General features: G+C 41.3%; 2 protein-coding genes across 2 annotated transcripts; one reads left to right on the forward strand and one right to left on the reverse strand.

Moving 5' to 3' along the window:
• Positions 1-550: 550 nt before the first annotated feature.
• On the reverse strand, positions 551-8,857 carry LOC308284566 (uridine-cytidine kinase 2-B). The gene is made up of 7 exons (XM_080725225.1): positions 8,741-8,857; positions 5,509-5,668; positions 4,273-4,369; positions 3,913-4,055; positions 3,715-3,812; positions 3,468-3,516; positions 551-2,239 (listed from the first exon to the last, which is right to left on the reverse strand). The coding sequence occupies exons 1-7, from the start codon at positions 8,846-8,848 to the stop codon at positions 2,100-2,102; spliced, it is 795 nt and encodes a 264-aa protein (XP_080581351.1). The 5' UTR covers positions 8,849-8,857; the 3' UTR covers positions 551-2,099.
• Positions 8,858-9,670: 813 nt separating this feature from the next.
• Positions 9,671-17,610, forward strand: LOC308285440 (4-trimethylaminobutyraldehyde dehydrogenase B-like). The gene is made up of 12 exons (XM_080726206.1): positions 9,671-9,810; positions 9,978-10,175; positions 10,909-11,054; positions 11,619-11,748; positions 12,118-12,252; positions 13,424-13,620; positions 14,577-14,717; positions 15,339-15,527; positions 15,626-15,713; positions 15,834-15,975; positions 16,351-16,463; positions 16,961-17,610. Exons 2-12 carry the CDS (start codon positions 9,995-9,997, stop codon positions 17,053-17,055), a joined length of 1,557 nt encoding a protein of 518 aa, XP_080582332.1. The 5' UTR covers positions 9,671-9,810; positions 9,978-9,994; the 3' UTR covers positions 17,056-17,610.
• Positions 17,611-17,895: the final 285 nt, after the last annotated feature.

The raw sequence follows: 17,895 nt of genomic DNA on the forward strand, positions 1-17,895 counted from the left end.
TGTATTGATTAAAATGGGGATTCAACAAGACACTGACGTCTACATGACAAGAAAGACACTGGTGTCTACATATGGACAAGAGATAGTCAGATTAGAAAGTAGTACAGTCAGCTGGGCATTAAGTCCACTGTGGCAGTCAGGGCATGCCATTTTTTGGGGGCCAAACTGGCGGGCAACAACGGCCACGGGCTTCATGACCTCCCTGGAATTCCTGCCCTGCCCCTGCCAAATAGCCATAGGCTATTTGTTTATAATTACCTTTTGAAGGGTAGGCTATTTGTTCTCCATCGGTACGGGTCACCACCAGAAACATTGGATAACTTAGTGTGTGCCCTTACACCCATCTTATTTTTACCAACAGCCTAAAGTTAATTTCTCGTAGAATGACAAAAGAGAATTGAAACTCGTACTCAACTAGGCCTACTCAATGCACAGACTTCAGTGATATACCCTAGGGAAAACCCGGAGTAGTCTCTGCATTGCACTCTACTGGACAGTTTCAAAATTACAATTTAATTTGCCTTAAACACATAACACGACACAGCACGACTCATTTCCAACAATTTATTGGCCATCAAACAACCAAGAACTGCTTTTGTTATATACATAAACCAACTGCTTCTCACCAATCCCAGTCATTCTCTACAAATTGTACAGTACAAATCATTTACTCAATTGCATTATACACAATACAGTACATTGCATATATAAAAACAAAAAGCTATTTGACAGACATTAATTTGGTAATGGAATAAAGTTAATATAGTGAATACTTACATTTGAACCTGAGGCAATTTAGCAGTAGTGGCAGTTTGTTAGTGGTTCATGACCACATGCCTGGCATGGTAGGTATTGCTGTCGTATCCTTCCTTTACACACCAACTTACAGTACATCTGTATTAAAAACGGCGGTGCATGAACCTGAGAATAAAGACCCCTTAACGCTCATTTAGCTGGGGGACCATTGTTCATTCTTTATGGTTGCAAATACTCACTTAAATATAGCTCAGCATTTGACTGCAAATACCGGTACTTAAATTTAGTAAAAGTTAGAGAACACAACTATATGCATTGTATGCAAATATTTAAATAATTCAACACTGGGACAGGGAGCTTTAATGTGAGTCGATCACAAAACAGAATTAGGAACCGAATATACCACCATGCTGTAAAATCATAAGAGAAAAAAGTAACAGCGACCATAACACTGTCAAGTGAATGAATACATCATAGAATGTATTTGGCTATTGTAAATCACATCAGCACACATTTTAAATGTGGCAATCAAAACGGAAATGTTGTGTAGTGTCAAGTTGTGCCTGTGTGGCCATTATGCAGGTTAAGCATGGTTAACCACTTCAAACCCAAGTTTATACAGATGTTCAAAAATCTCTGGACATTTGCCTATGAGCTCATGCCCAAAATAGTGACTCCTGGATTCATGTGGTTAATAGAGTTTGAGTGTAGCAAAGCATACAGCACAGCACTCTGGCACTGTACATTACAACACATTAAAGGATGCCAAAAACAGAATAGGTAGGAAACTCTTGTTCAAGGCTGTCAAAGACAAACTCAAAAGAGTGCAATCCTGGATGTTACATCTCAACATCTCGCAAACATATCAGGCTCACCCACACGTGATCACATTACCCTGTGAGCAGGGGTTCAAGTTTCATCAGACATTTTGGAAGAAAAAAAAGTTACCCCTCTTTTATTCAGTGTCTGCAATAATTTCCAGAAAGCAGCGGGGGTATTTACAAACAAAATGTTCAAACAAGGGAGATAAGAACTGTAAAAAGGGGTTGCATTTTAACCCCATGGTCTCATTGCAGGAAAAAAAAAAAGCCAGGAGGCCATCTTTGACCCACCCGACAAATCTAAATCAAGTCCCTTAATTACAATAAAAAGAAACTGTAACAAGAGCAGTCAATAGGATAAAGGCATTGAAATTCCTTCTGCATCTCGTTCTGCTCCTCCCCAGCCCCCCAGCCTCACCCCTCCCCAGCTCTCTTTTCATAAATACAGTGATGCCAAAGGGCATTATTTACAGCGCTAACCCATCTACTCCCTCTCTCTTCTGAGAAGAGAGTGTGGTTTGGTCAATGTGGGCGGCTGCTGGATTCCGATGTCCGCCGCTGGCGTGCTGGAGTACTGTGGCCATTCGTGCAGCCGTTGTGGCGTTTGCTGAGGCCACCGTTTAGAATGTCTTGGATGTGTTGTACTATCAAGTTGATGGCCACTGGAGGACAAGAAGGTTGGGGAGGGGGAAGAAATTAAGAAATGTTTTAGCAAAGAAAATAATAATAATCAAGACACTTTGCCATGGAAATGTCTCCAGAAATGTAGTACAAGCAAACAGATAACAGTTGACCCTCCCCATATAGTACTCATGTACAGGCATGCAAAACAGCTAGCTAAAGAGAAGATTAGTAGCAGGGGAAAGACTGACATTGACTCAGCTAAGCATGGCTGCCCTTGTTAGCACAGTTTATGTCTTTGAAATAATAATAATATCTCAAATTGTTATAGTGCTTTTCTGAGTAAGCAAAGACGCTTTACATGGGGCAAAAAGAAAACAAAGAATAAACAACCAAAAAAGCAATAAGACTAGGGAATAAAACCGTTTAAAATCAATATGAAAGAGGTAGGTTTTGAAGGTTTGGATGGTGGGGGCATCTCTGAGGGTTTTGGGGAGTGCATTCTAGAGGGTTGGGGCAGCAAAAGCTCCGTCACCATACAGTAGGTACGGGGACAGAATGCACTTTGCATGACCTATTTATCCATGCATTTTCTTCAAAACATCATAGAGAAATGTATTCTCTTGTACTGTAACCTCACTTTCAGCCATGACTAGCTACAGTACAGCTGCACTGAGTAGATGATGCGTCACTTTGAGTAGGCACGCATCACTCTTCAGAAGGTGTGCTTCAGTCTTTTGCTTTGAGTAGAAACCCCACAAGTTGCCTCCTCAGAGCTGCACAAAACACGTAGGTCAGTGGTAGGCAACAGGCAGCCCATGGGCCAGAATATCTGACTGACAGTCCCCCCCTCCCCCCCATTCTATGAGCCCTTTAAGTGTTTGAAAAAGGAGTATGACTGTCTCCAGAGATCTGATATCTGATCTTTTTAAACTGTGCAACATTTAAGGATGGGGCCTGCACATTTGATTCCACATGCATTTCTATGAGTAGTTAGAACACATCTTTATTAACTTTTATAGCAATATAGTTAATATTTTATATACGGTTGTTTGCTGCATGTTCCACATCCGAAATTACATGAATCAATTCAAAGTCATTGATTGTCTTAAGGCTCACTATTTACAATTGCCCCCAGGCCAAACTTAATTGCCAATCCATGATGTAGGTGATCCCATTTAAAAAACAGAATTTTGCTGAAAGACAAGTTCAAGCAGACCCAAACCCAAGTACAATAATGGGACATGACTATCAATTCAACTGCCTTACCCAGGTTATCTGCTCCTCGTGGAATGATCACGTCTGCATACTTCTTTGTCTGGTGGAGACAAAGAAACTCAGTTACCTACATTACATTGTTTTTTTTTCTTAACCACATAGCATTCTGTAATTGCGAAAGATGCTATATAAATGAAGCATATTATAACTCCAATAAAAGGTAAAAATTTCAACTATTCACACAAAGACTAGTGGGGCAATTACAGATTGTGGTCAGGAAAGTCTAAGACAAACTTACTGGTAAACAGAACTCCTCGAAGGCTGGTTTAACAAAGGTTATGTATTGTGACAGCACCTGCTCCAGGTCTCTGCCTCGCTCACTGATGTCCCTTAGTACTGATTGGTGAAAAGAAAACGTATGTAATGTGTGTTGCATATGTATACAGGGAATCTAAAAAGCAAACAGCCAACCACCACATTTTAATGAAATACACACCTCTGCGTGAGAGCCGCGTGTCTGCATCAGTGTCTACAAACAACTTCATCTGGAAGAGGTCCCGAATTTCCTGGGAGTAGAACATCAAGATTCCTTCGAACAACACCACATCAGCTGGGTACACAGTCACAAATTCCTCCTTCCTGGATAACAAAACAAGTGTTTTTGTCTCAACTGTTATACAATAAAATGGCTTATAACTCTTAATCACCGTCATAGGCAAACATTTTCAAAAATATCAGATCAAGTGCAAAATCTGTCAGGATATTATGCACTGTGAGCTTGTATATCACTGTATAAGTGGTTGAATATTTTTTAATAAATAAAAGCAAGGGGCTGTGGCAAGAGGCTGGTACTCACCTGGAATGGCTGACAAAATCGTAGACAGGGATCTGGACTGTCTCCCCCTGCATTATCTGTCTGAGCGTCTTTGTAATCAGCTCGTTGTCAAAGGCATCTGTGGGCCAGACACAGAAATGTTTTGTTTGGATCGCCACGTGATGCTGTGTTAACAAACTCCACTGCTCTTCTTCCCGACCTCTGTGCACCCTGTGCTCAAGTGCACATGTGGACACGTGGAGAGACGATGCTGGCTCACATAATGTGAAGCGCACCACCTACCGCACTTTGTAATGTAGGAATTCCTGCCTTTTAAACAGCTGCCTGGTTCAGTCTACCAACCCTTGAACAGCTGCCTCTGAGAAAGGCCTGCTGACTAGAGACGATGTGACGTCTCAACCGAGTAAGGATGTCAGCAGTGAGAGGGAGCCAACGTCTGTCCAAAAATGGATCAGGTACACGTCTGCCAAAATGTGCTTAGGAAAATCCAAGATGGCAGCAACACATGGTGCTCTTGAGCATCTAAACATAATTCATACAATGTAGTATGATGGAAATCTAAATTAAGCTTAAAGCATTTGTCAAAAAGGTGCAATTTAGCGAACATTTAATCCAAGATTCAAAGACCAGTAGGCCCCAAGAAAGACTGAAGGTTCTATAAATCAATATTTGCCATTGCAAGTACATTGTATGCCAATAGGTCAGCTTTTGAGGGGGCATACCAAATGATGAAGTATCAGGCTGAATCTAGGCTGACATTTTATTTGCACTGCACGACCATGGGCAACTTTAAAAAATAAAAAGCTGATCTACAAGCTCACAAACTTGAGCTATAGATTGGCTATTTTTAGTGAAGATATTTAGTGCACCGCAAAAGCAAGAGGGTGCCAAGTTCAGTACCCTGGGGCTAAATAGGTCAAATATGCAGGGTTTTAGTGGTGAAATGCTTACACGTAGTGCACACATCGTTCAGTAGATAAAGATAAGCAAGTTGGTAACACAATTTCCTGAGGTAGCCTGAGCATAGCTTGATGTGGAACCCGAGAGCACCGAAAGACATGTCTGACTGAAGATGATAAACAAAACTCCTGGTGAATGTACCATCTATGCCATATGGGGGAGAAGACGACAGCCAGCCCCATGGCCTCCCCTAAGTAACAAGTCATCTTGTGAAATAAAATGTTGTCAACCAATCATCAAGGACGATGATACACGAAAGAAGAAGAAGACTTACTTTCAAATGTTTTGAGTGCTCACCTGGGTGATCAAAGTTGAACTGCCCCTTGAGTGCCTTGGCTTTCTGCTCTGGGGTGAGCTCCCTATAGAAGCTGTCCTGGCTGAGGATGGCCACCTGCCGCTGGTGGTGATCGATCTTGTTCTGTCCCAGCAGCTCCATGATCTTCCCGCACACAGAAGACTGAACATGAAACGAACAGAAAAATCGAACTGTTATTATACGAAGACACAGAGAAGGAAAACAGAATACATTTGTCCATGACTGCACCAGGGAGCTGAATTAACAAATAATTCACAGGAAAGATGTTGAAAAGCTAGATAAACCTGTTATGAATGCCCACTGTGCAGTCAAGTAAAAAATGCCATTGACTCACTGAGTCATTGAAAAATATAGGTGGACTAAATATCTGTTCATGCTTCCTGTCTACACGAGTGGGAAAACGTTAAACAGCCACGGTTTATCAGCATTGCCAGGTGGCAATTCCCTACCCTGATGTACTAGATCGAGCCCTACTCAGGGGACATGCCCTGTGGCCGGGCACACCATCTTTGTCCTCATTGACCCCCACCACACTAAATGGATCTCCTGCCAGTGCTGACTGGACATTCTCCAGCAGTCCCAGACTAAGGCTCTTTTGTGTCCATGCAATGTGTAACAATGAAATTGGAGCGCCCACACTCAGGAGCTAGGAGGATATGTCAGCAGCACACACCCAAATGCTAAGCTCAGAGCCAAGAGGATATGTACTTGGGATCACATCATACAGCCACCCACCCCGTGGTTGTCAGTACTTGTCACAATCTACTATCTCCTTCAATAAATACCTCCGTAGTGCCAAACACTAAACCCATATAATTGGTTGTACGGCGAATGGCTAAAAAAATGTCTGATCTGCATTTTGGACACTTAAATTTAGAAAAACAAAATGACCCATACACAGTCTGCACTTTCACACAGCGCGTTATTATTTAAAAGTTTCCGTCACAGACCTTCTTCAGGCACTTATATTTGCCATTGACATTCCTGAAATAGGGCCGGCAGGTTTAAAGCGGTTACGGCACGTGAGGACACAAATGTCATGCATGTTCCAAGCCCTGCTACACAGGCGTGGGGCTACAACTATTAGTCATCTAGGCTAAATATAGTATACCCGTCATTCTATGAACATTGGGAGACCCAACCCCTAAACGGAAGAGGAAGCAAACTTCCTGGCAACTCCTCCACTATCACTTGATGTAAGAAAAACACTAGCGTAGTAGTCATCCCTTTGGGGGCCCTTGTAGAGTATGGGGCTTTGAAGGAGCAAAAACATAAGCTTATTCACAAGTTACCTTAAATGGCAATATATTGGCCAAACGAAGAATAGAAGAGGGGGGTTGATTTTTAGTTTTTGGCTTTCACAATTGTTATGTAATATTTATGCAACTTGAACCTTAGAAAATAATTTCACCCACTCTTCTTTTGTAAACGTGAATTAACTCCTTGGTCAGAACATTATTGTTATATGTTAGTGGGTTGAGTCATAGAGTTGAGTACAACATCCACGTGGCCTCAGAAAGTCCCTATTTGTTTGTCTACGACGTCACTGTATTGAAGACGTCACGTTATTGATGCTACAGCAGTAAAGAAATAGCCTCGCAACAGCCAGACTGGTGATGACGTAGCTCGGGATGGCTTGCGAGGCTAGTAAAGGAATAGTTACGTGAGACTGGCTTCCTGCAGGTTGCCAGGTCGGTGGGTTTCACTACATTTTGAAATCAGGGCCATGTGGGTCTATAAATAAAACACGCCGGCCGACCTACGCTACGTGTGTGCATGTCATTAAGGCAGACATGTAAAATAAAGAAACAAAAAAAACACATACATACATAGGCCTACATATACACATATCACACCGTTAAATACATAAGATACAAGGTATCTTATCTACAAGCTTGTAGATGTGTATAAAATAGGGCTCGCCTTTACATTTTACACAATGGGTGTTATATACAACTCCCGAGTGAAAACTAGGTCAAGACCTGGCAACCCTACTTCCCGCTAGCCTGCCTCACAGTCACACGTAACCGGGGAAATGAATGTAGGTTAACGTTACAATCAAATCTTATCTAACCCCTTTCTGTTTTTTTTTAAATAAAAACACAAAGCGAAAAGTACGCCGCGTGTATTAGGAAAACGACCCATTGACCAGACGTTAATATTCTGAATTGTAGTCATCTTATCATCATCACCATGCTGATTATTTAGAACAAAAGAACAAGACAAATCACATCCCTTTTGATTCAAGCGGTGCTTTCCCGCTAGCGCCCCGGCTACCGTTTGTCAGTGGTGGGGAAAGTAGCCTGCCTATACTCACATATTTTACTCAAGTAAAAGTATAAACACTGCAGAAATACTCAAGTCAGAGTCTGGAATTCAAAATGTACCCGAGGAAAAGTACCGGTATGTATGAAAACGTGTTGGCATCAATTTGATGCCATCAAATGATGCGACGCGTTGTGAGCTTGTAGATAGGCTTATCTTATTTATATGTACACAAAGTAACTAGTAATTAATGTTTTCAAATACATTTAGTGGAGTAAAAGCACAATATTTGGATCCGAGATGTAGTGGAGTAGTAGAAATACTCAAGTACAATTCTGTAGGTATTTGTACAGTACAAAAATTGTACATACTTTGATACTCACATTATTTAGGTAAATGTACTTAGTTACATTACACCACTGATTTCGTGGTAGACTACCACGAAAATGAAACGACAAGTAAAACGTGCGATTTCACACTAGCAACGGGCCGTCCGGGCGCCTCATCGTGGGGACAGAAATCGAGGGTTAATGTGTTTGTTTACCACTCATTGATCGTGTCATAGCAGACTAGCATGCTAGGCTAACCGTTAACCATTCAGGTTAACGGGCTTTGTCTGATGGAATCTATTCTAGGGGGACCGACGGTTAGGATTACAGAACTGGTACGTTGTCATTATTATATATATATATGTTTTTAAATAACAGTAATACAACGTACAGAACAGAAATGCAAACCAACAACGGGAGAAAAAAAAATATGTAAATTAAGTAAATGGTGTTACAAACGGTGGTTAAATTACGGCGAACTAACAGAGGGGGTGCTGTTGAGCCTCCGTTATGCTCCACGCAGCCACGCGGCCACATATGTCGATTTTAACATTAAAAAACGTACAAATGACACCGCGTTCAAAAACGTCAAAACAATCACGTCGTGAGTGACACCGACCTTGCCGCTGGCGGTGCCTCCGGACACACCGATGAGGAAAGGTTGTCGAATAACATTGTTTTCGTTGTCTCCGCGGTCCCTCAGATGTGTTTCAGTGTCACCGGCCATGCTTGCAATGTGCAGTTTGAGCTGTGAGCTGCTGTAACAGCCCTGGCCGGGCTGCTTCTCTGGCTTTATGGGCCGGGTGCAGCCGTTGATCCGCCACCTACTGTACCGGAGTGTGAAGTATGTGATCTATAACGGTTCTCATAAACATTTTAGTCCCTAAACCCAGTTAAACCAAAAGAGAAATTACACATTCGTCCGGGAGTCCGGGACCCAAACTAGTGAAAATAGCCGACCTACAAGCTCTCAGAGCGGCGCGAGTTAAAATAGCAGATCTTCAAGCTCACATAACGCAGCGCAGCGCGACCGGCTATTTTCACTACTTCTTAATTATTAATTTATTATATTTTATTTGTGGAATTTCTTAGATTTATTTGTTTCTTTGTTTGAACATTTATACATTTATTTTTTTATTTCTAAAAAAAAATGGGGGGGGGGGGTGGATGTTTTTTAATATATATATATTATTTTTTTGTAGGAAAATATTTGTATTTATTTTTTTACTCGAGTCGTGCTCGTGACCCATATAAGTCCGTGACCCACAAATGGGTCGCGACCCACTGTTTACCCACTGTCCAAAGGGACTCCCTCTTTCCCAGGTGTTTTGCCCAGGTGGGCGTGGTTATATGCTTAAACTGGCTAAACCTCCTAACCTGTCCTTAACCTTAGCAAAGCTATGCCTAAACCTAACCTTAACCCTATAACTATGCCTAACCATAACAGACCATAACCTTAACAGAAAGCATGCCTAAACCTAACCTCAAAACCACGCCCACCTGGGCGAAACACCTGGGAAAGAGGGAGTCCCCTGTCCAATACGCAGCTGCAACAGAAACTCTATGCAACAGATCTGACGACTAACTGCAACGCACCCGAAGGCATATATTTAGATATATTTGTATTTATCATCATTATTACAAGAGACGTTAGGGTGTCATTAAGAAGGCTGTCAGGCTGGTGTTTTTGTAAGTACCACGACGACACGCACTCACTGAGTGTGTTAGAAAGAAAGTGTCTTCAAGACTCTTGCTACTTCAAAGAATGGCGTTTGCTTTGTGAAGTTGTTGACATGTTGGTGTGTTATGAAGTTCATCACAGCAGTCTCAGCTATTAAATACATCTCCCCTCCCAGGCATCTTTTGACTTGTTATGATCCAGAGGCTTGCTCTGTCGCTGCGCTTGCTGCGACCCACTTCTCTGTCTCTGGCCGTCATACGATGCGCCTCTTCGGGGACCCTGGACATCAAAGTCCCGCTGAACTTCTGGGGGGCAGAGAGAAGAAGGATCAACGAGACATCTTGCAGTGAACCGGTATATGAACCTGCTACAGGTAAATAAATACATTCAGTCTTATGCTGCACATTCAGTCTTTACTATAGGCTACTGCATATTTTTCAATTTATCTGACAACAATGTCAATGTTGGACTTTGACCTGTCACAAGTTCACAACCACCTAGTCAGACTCAGAGTGAAAGAAAACGGAAACATCAGACCAGCCACAAACATAGACTATATATGTCTGTAACAGTCTGTTAAATGCATGTAAATTGTTACGTGAGCTGAGTCAATGATTGTGTAATGCAATGGTTCCTTTTGGGGGGTGGGGGTGGGGGGGGGGGGGGCTCCAGGGGATCCCCAGCAAAATGAAAATGGAACAGTTTAAACTACAGCCCTATTTAATTTTTTTTCTTTCTAATAAAATAAAAAATAAAATCCTGATCTACAAGCTCACAACATGGCACACAGCACAATTTGAGCTTGTAGATTGACTGCAGGGCACCTGAATTGGGACACAGGGTCAGGTGAACACCAATCTGAATCTGGGAAACCATTGGCCAAACATGTTTTTCCTTTGAATTTACTGAGCGCTTAATCTGTTTTGAGAGATTAGGCACACACACACACACACACACACACACACACACACACGCACACACACACACACACACATAGCTACATGTTGTATTAAGAGAAGGCTTTGTCAATGTATTGTGTAACCTACACTTTTTATTATTCGACATACTTTTATGTTATGCAGTTAATTTGCGTTTTCACTGTACAGGGCGCGTCCTGTGTCATTTGGAACCATGTGGTACAGTGGAGGTGGATGAGGCCATAAAGAGTGCACAGTCAGCCTTCAGCTACTGGAGCAAGATGTCTGGAATGGAGCGGGCAAGGGTCATGATAGAGGCTGCTCACATCATCGAGGTATTGTCTGTACCCTTGATCCGATTGATCTGGCGGTGGCGGATCAATTTAAGCATCAATATAGTAGTCACCCAGAAAGCACATGCACAAGTGTTATCATTATTGTCCACCTTTAGCTTACTTTGTAAAAAAAAAAACACTTATGCCCCTTCTTTTTTAAAGAATCAATAATAGACAATCTACAAGCTGCGACCTGTTGTGAGCTTTTAGATTGTCTGTGTTAGCATTTTTCAATGTCTTAGATTTTAAATGTTTTGAAAATATTCACCTACGATGACGTGCCGAAAATAAGGTCACCAGGTTGAAATTGGTTAAACTGAGAATTTGCATGTGCACTCGTGCAGTAGAGTACATACTTGTACCAGGGTACTTGAGGTTCTAGCAGCAATGATGAGTGCATTATAGATGCAATGTATGTAATGTCATTCATTATAGATAAACTATAATGAGATCTGTCAGTTTTCACTGTCTGACTATCTACTTCTTGACATTCTTTTTGACTATCTCCTTGACATTCTCTTTGACTATCTCCTTGACATTCTCTTTTCCTCTTTTTATGGTCAGAACAAGAGAGAGGAGATAGCAGAGTTGGAGGTGGTCAACAATGGAAAATCCATCACAGAGGCTCGTCTTGACGTGGACTCTGCCAGACTATGCATAGAGTACTATGCAGGACTGGCCTGCACTCTGGCAGGTTGGTACACACAGGAAAATGTTCATTATTTGGTGTTAGTTTAACACTCAGGATTTTCTTTATGTGAATTCTAAGTTCATATGTCATACTCACTAATTCCCCCCTCTCTGAGACTCTGACCCCAGCTTCCTGTCTCTCCTGTCTAAAGACAAAACCTCCTACAAAAATAATAGATCATATGATTTTAAGGGGAAGGCAAGCTAATTGCTGCTCCCGCTAATGTATCACACATTTTACAACATTTTACAAACACAACATGACATCCAACATAAAATGAAATAACATAAAACCAAAGCACGCAAGTTAACTTTTAAAGCATTGTTTTCCTACACTAAATTAATTTCAATGATCCTTCCTCACCCTGTCAAGGCCAGCATGTCCAGTTACCTGGGGGTTCGTTTGCCTACACACGGAGAGAGCCTCTGGGGGTGTGTGTGGGGATTGGTGCTTGGAATTACCCATTCCAGATAGCTGCCTGGAAGTCAGCACCTGCCCTGGCCTGTGGTATATAACTCTTCCAACTAACTATGTATTTAAACAAATGAATAAGTGTTGTATGTGATATGTTTTGTTAAAATATATATATATATATATGTGTGTGTGTGTGTGTGTGTGTGTGTGTGTGTGTGTGTGTGTGTGTGTGTGTGTGTGTGTGTGTGTGTGTGTGTGTGTGTTTGTTTTAAAGCTACATTCCAGTAGTAATCACTACTAGTGCAGGAATTCTATTGCAAATAAGGGGTTAACCTCTCAAACAAATTGCAGAAACTCTTAACTTTTTTTGTTAATAACATAATCAACATAACATTTCAAAAGTCATAAGAAATCCCAGTGGTGGAACATATTGAAAAAAACTGCTGAAAGTTGTGGTCCCATTAACTTTTACTATACAGGAAAAGAAATACAAAAAATATCCGCTTTAAGTAGCATGTGAGGGGTCAAACTAGGTTTTTTTTTCATGATTCTGAATCCATTGCAAGCATTTGTTTTGCACGAAAAACATTCAACGGCCCCACAAAACCATGGTTTAGTGATAAGTGATCACTTTTCACAGTTCTGTGGGAGCCGTTTTTAGCCCAAGGAATGTTTTTCATGCAAACAAATGCTTGCAATGGATTCAGAATCATGAAAAACTTAGGACTCTTGATATGTTGTTACTAGCATATTTATGAAACAAAAAAAGTTGAAAGAGTTTCTGTTGCAATTTGCAACAGAAACTATACATGAAGCGTTTGTTCAGTAACAGGGGTCTTCCCATCTTTAGAGTAAATAGAAAACACAGGTTTCAGGTTGGGATACCAATTTAATCCAATCAGAAGAGAAAGCTCCTCAAAGAACATTTGTCAGCTTCAGGTTGATAGTTTTCCAGTTCCAATTTTGTCTGCTCATTGTCTTTGTTTCTTCACTTCCAATTTCCCTTTTTTAGGGTTAGTTCTCTCTCCTGGTTGGTGTCCTGGCCTGAAAATGTATTTTCTTGTTACCAGAAAGCTTATAGATTTACATAGGGGCTTTTAAATAATGATATTTTGTGGAACTAGATGGTTCATCTCAAGGGGTTATTAAAAGTTTAAATTAAAAGTTAAACTTAATGTTTGAATCATTTATGAATTGTTCAAAAACATAACATGTCCTTGACTCCTCTTCTGTAATTGAATTCACTATTTAACCCTTAAATCAGGCAACTCCATGGTGTTTAAGCCTTCACCAGTGACTCCTGTAACAGCCGTGCTGCTAGCTGAAATCTATGCCAAGGCCGGGGCTCCCGAGGGCCTAATTAACGTGGTGCAGGGTGGGCAGGAGACGGGCAGCTTGCTTTGTCACCACCCTGGCGTGGCTAAGGTCTCTTTTACAGGCAGTGTGCCCACAGGCAAGAAGGTGAGAGCGCCTGTAATGTAAATAATCATATAGTCCATAAAAATCACACTTGTGTGAACTGAGCGGTGGAGGCTGTGTGTGTGTGTGCGTGTGCGTGCGTGCGTGTGTGTGTGTGTGTGTGAATGTGAGTCTGAACAACAGCGCCCCTCCCTTAACATGTGTGGTCAGAAAAGGTTACTGCAGGCTACAGACACGCATACCCACACACACGGCCACGTATAGGAGCGTTGTGACTCAAAAAGTGAGTGCATACCATAGAAGTTTATTTAGAACAGCATCAAACAAGCAGACCGCATCTTATCCTAGACAGAAAGAACACAGCCTAGCTTGTCTCCCATCAGCCCATTCTTCAAAAGATCCCCTCCATATTATGTGAAAACAGTAAAACAGTAAACTGGGTAAAATTCTTCCATTTATACAGGAAGGTGTTGCCATAAAGCCAGGAATTCACACAAAAGTGTCAAAATCTTTGATCTCCTTAACAAAAGAACCAACAGCTTTGTCCCAACAATGCTGCCCCATCCTTGGGCTCAAACACAGAGCATCAGATGAAATGTTTGGAATGGAATAATGAAATATACAGTGATAGTGCCCATACAATCATGAAATGATAAATCAACATTTGAAAGTCCAATACTGCCACCACACACCACAAATGGAAAAAATAAAAAAGACTGCTGCCTGTGGAAGCAAGATTATTGTCATATTTCAGTGGTTCTCAAATGTTTAATTTCAAGGACCCCCATTATTCTGAGAGTGTACATATGAACCCATAATGGTCAATATGGTTCCATTTGTACACTTACAGAGTTACAGACCCGTAAGGGTCTACTTAGAATCCCCTCAAGGAACCCTGATTTTCCCTGGACTCCACTTTGAGAACCACTGTCATATTCTGTTGAGTTATTGATAGAGATATCCATGTCACTGTTACTTTGCATTGTCCTGGTCCACAGATTATGGAAATGGCATCCAAGGGGGTGAAGCCTGTGACTTTGGAACTCGGGGGTAAATCTCCTCTACTCATCTTTGAGGACAGTGACCTAGAGAACGCTGTAAAGGGAGCTCTCATGGCCAACTTTCTGTCTCAAGGCCAGGTAAGCTATGGATATATCTTTTTGCAGCATCTGGTTTGTAACAAGAGAATGTCTTCCTTTATTTTCCTGAACCAATGATATGACAAAGGCCGCAATCATTCAAAAATATAGTTTGTTCCTACTTTCTATGTTGTTTCTTTGTTAAAGATAGCCTGGGATCAAACCAGGAACCTTCTGAATCCAAGACACGTTCTACCTCCTGAACCACTCCTGCTCCTTTTAAACATAATACAGTATATTATGTCACTTTGCCTGGGCACAGTGACAAACACTCAATACAGAACAGCTGGGAGGACATTGGTCTGGAATTGAATGTGAATTGTTGTCAGAAATCGTTTGAAATCTTGTTATGCCCTCTAGTGGAGGTATTGCTTAAGACACATGCAAATGTAAAGGAAACTTAGACAGACACATTTATTTTTGTACCTAAAGGGAACATACCGTAAACGAGCCTTAACATGTATACTGTTTGTGTTAATTTGTTAATCTCATGTGATATTTCACACTATCACAGATATTTCACACTATCACAGAGTTAAATATAGATCATGCATATTCACAGAATCAGAGGCTACACATGGTAATGCTATTACATGCTGTGGACTTTAAAATCCCACCCAGGTTTGCAGCAATGGTACAAGAGTATTTGTTCAGAGACAAATTCTACCTGAGTTCCTGGAGGAGGTGGTGAGGAGGACCCAGGCCATTGAGATAGGAGACCCACTCTTGGAGACAACTCGCATGGGAGCACTGGTCAGCCGGCAACACCTAGAAAAGGTCCTAGGGTGTGTGGACCTGGCAAAGACAGAGGTAGTACTGAACAGAAATTATGAATGCTCAGACCTTGTTGTAAATAAGGTAACGATAACTGGCATTTTCCACCTACATAAAGGTTGATTTGATTCCAGGGGGCCACTGTGATGTGCGGAGGGGTACCTTTTGTCCCAGCGGATCCCAAACTCAGAGGCGGATACTACATGACTCCATGTGTGCTGGGTAAGCCTTGTACTTGAACACATTTGTGGAGGACCTCAAAAGCACCAATTTATATAGCTTTTGGTTTTATCCTACCACCCCTTCTCCCTCTGTCTTTCTATGCAACTCTCTCCTCTCTAGGAAACTGCACAGATGAGATGACCTGTGTAAAGGAGGAGATCTTTGGCCCTGTCATGTCTGTGTTGTCTTTCGATACAGAAGAGGAAGTGTTACTGAGGGCCAATGACAGCACCATGGGTCTGGCTGCAGGTGTCTTCACAAGGTTATTTACAGTACATGGCCACCCAACAGGGTTGAACAGGAAGTCTGTTTATGAGGGGCCCAAATGATGTTGCTTATAGATTTCATTGTATGATAAATTATTGCTAGCTATTAGTTATTTCAGGAGATAGGTTACACTGGATGTGTTTACTGAAAATGTTGGCTTTTGAGAGCATGTTGGCTTTTGAGAGCAATGCAATGTAGTTTAGTGCATGTAACATTCTAAGACAAGTTCCAGATAGGGCTTTTTCAGCTGATAAAGTAAAGCCACATGCTACAGTTGGTAAATTCTGAAGTACATTATTTCTGTTGTAACTTAAATGTACTAAAACAGCCAGAATGATTTCCCGTTCTTATTATCCGTGTCTTTCTGTAGGGATGTGAAGCGAGCTCATCGTGTGGTCGAGCACCTAAAAGCTGGCTCCTGTTTTATCAACAACTATAACATCACCCCTGTGGAGGTGCCTTTTGGGGGCTTTAAAATGTCAGGTACAGTCTTGTTTACTTTGCCAGGTACTGTATACCTGAGTCTTTGTTTAACTTACTGTAAGTACCAGATTGTTGAGGGGGGTTTGTATTAGGACTCGGTATGTTTAAAATCCGAGAATAGCATCTTAAATGTAATTCCATAATGTCATTCCCACCACACCTTGTGGGGATTGGGGAAACCCCAAGCAGGTTAAAGCAAGTGCTAAGGATTGCCTGCAAATACTATTTGACTCACGTTTGACTCCAGGAATCGTGCTGAAGAGCAACTTAGGCTGCACACCATGACATTGTCATAAAATAAAAGGAACTTAGCTGTCTGATCTCTGCTCTGTCCATGTTGCAAATCACTAGCTTAACAGTTAACACTACCACCAACATCAATTATTCTTTGTAAATTGTAACTCTTATGTATTGAAACACAAACACCTATGACTCAGCAACATATCTTTGTGTTAAAATGCCATGTGGAGTTGTTAACTTTGGCTTATGTTTACCAGGTATAGGACGGGAGAATGGCCAGGTGACAATTGAGTACTACTCCCAACTGAAGACGGTCTTCGTAGAGATGGGAGATGTGGACAGCCTCTTTTAGAAATGCACATCTTCGAAGGAATTTGGAATGATGCCACAAAGACTGAGACTGATAACTGCGACTGAAGTTAATTAGCCAGATGTGCTATTTTCGGTATGATGGAGCATTTGACACAGCTAGTGTACCAGACATCTCAGATGACCAAACTAGGATCACTGTTCAGGTCATCTTAACACACTGTGAATTTGGGTCCAATGTTTTCTGCTGCTTAAATACCCATGAAAACCGAAGGATTTCTTTAGACATCTAACCATATACTGTGCGTCTGGAACAGAGAACCTGTTTGGATTTCTAGAGTATTCAAAATACATTTTCATATTGTATATGCCAAATGGTTTAAACCAGGGACAAGTCTTAGTTTTTGACATGCTGTAGTACTTGTTTGATACAGTAGAGGCAAAGTGTTTGTCAGAGCCATAGTGATGTTTACATTTGCACTACTCCTGCTTTGTCATAATTATTTTACTAGTTATTATTCATACAAAGATATGCATTTCAAATCAATTTTTTACTATGGTACAAAGTCTTTTGTAAGGTTTAGGCAAAAATAAACAAAAAGATATACAACACTCAAAGGTTTATTTCTTGAAAATGACATAAGCATAAGCATCTGTCAAAACACCACAAAAAAGATGCTCAAGAGTCCATCTTTGGTTTGACAGATCATAGTGACTACATTCTCTTCTTCGTGGGGTGAGTTATGGTGGCAAACCGTCTCTGAGAAGGGAAAACAAATGAGAAATGTACATTCATCCCTCCAGGTTACTTTAGACCAGAACAGAGGACATTTATTAAAATAAACTATCTTTATCTGAACTGCCAACCAAACCAAAATTACAT

The sequence above is a fragment of the Nannobrachium achirus genome (assembly GCF_963921795.1).
Source record: "Nannobrachium achirus genome assembly, chromosome: 5".
Classification (NCBI taxonomy): Eukaryota; Metazoa; Chordata; class Actinopteri; order Myctophiformes; family Myctophidae; genus Nannobrachium; species Nannobrachium achirus.

Coding starts and splice junctions, on each gene's coding strand:
- LOC308284566 (XM_080725225.1), bottom strand. CDS start 8,848: ATGGCCGGTGACACTGAAACACATCTGAGGGACCGCGGAGACAACGAA. Junction 3,813..3,912: donor CACGCGGCTCTCACGCAGAG/GTGTGTATTTCA, acceptor TTCACCAATCAG/TACTAAGGGACATCAGTGAG. Junction 2,240..3,467: donor ACGAGGAGCAGATAACCTGG/GTAAGGCAGTTG, acceptor CTTGTCCTCCAG/TGGCCATCAACTTGATAGTA.
- LOC308285440 (XM_080726206.1), top strand. CDS start 9,995: ATGATCCAGAGGCTTGCTCTGTCGCTGCGCTTGCTGCGACCCACTTCT. Junction 10,176..10,908: donor GGTATATGAACCTGCTACAG/GTAAATAAATAC, acceptor TTCACTGTACAG/GGCGCGTCCTGTGTCATTTG. Junction 15,528..15,625: donor TGGACCTGGCAAAGACAGAG/GTAGTACTGAAC, acceptor ATTTGATTCCAG/GGGGCCACTGTGATGTGCGG.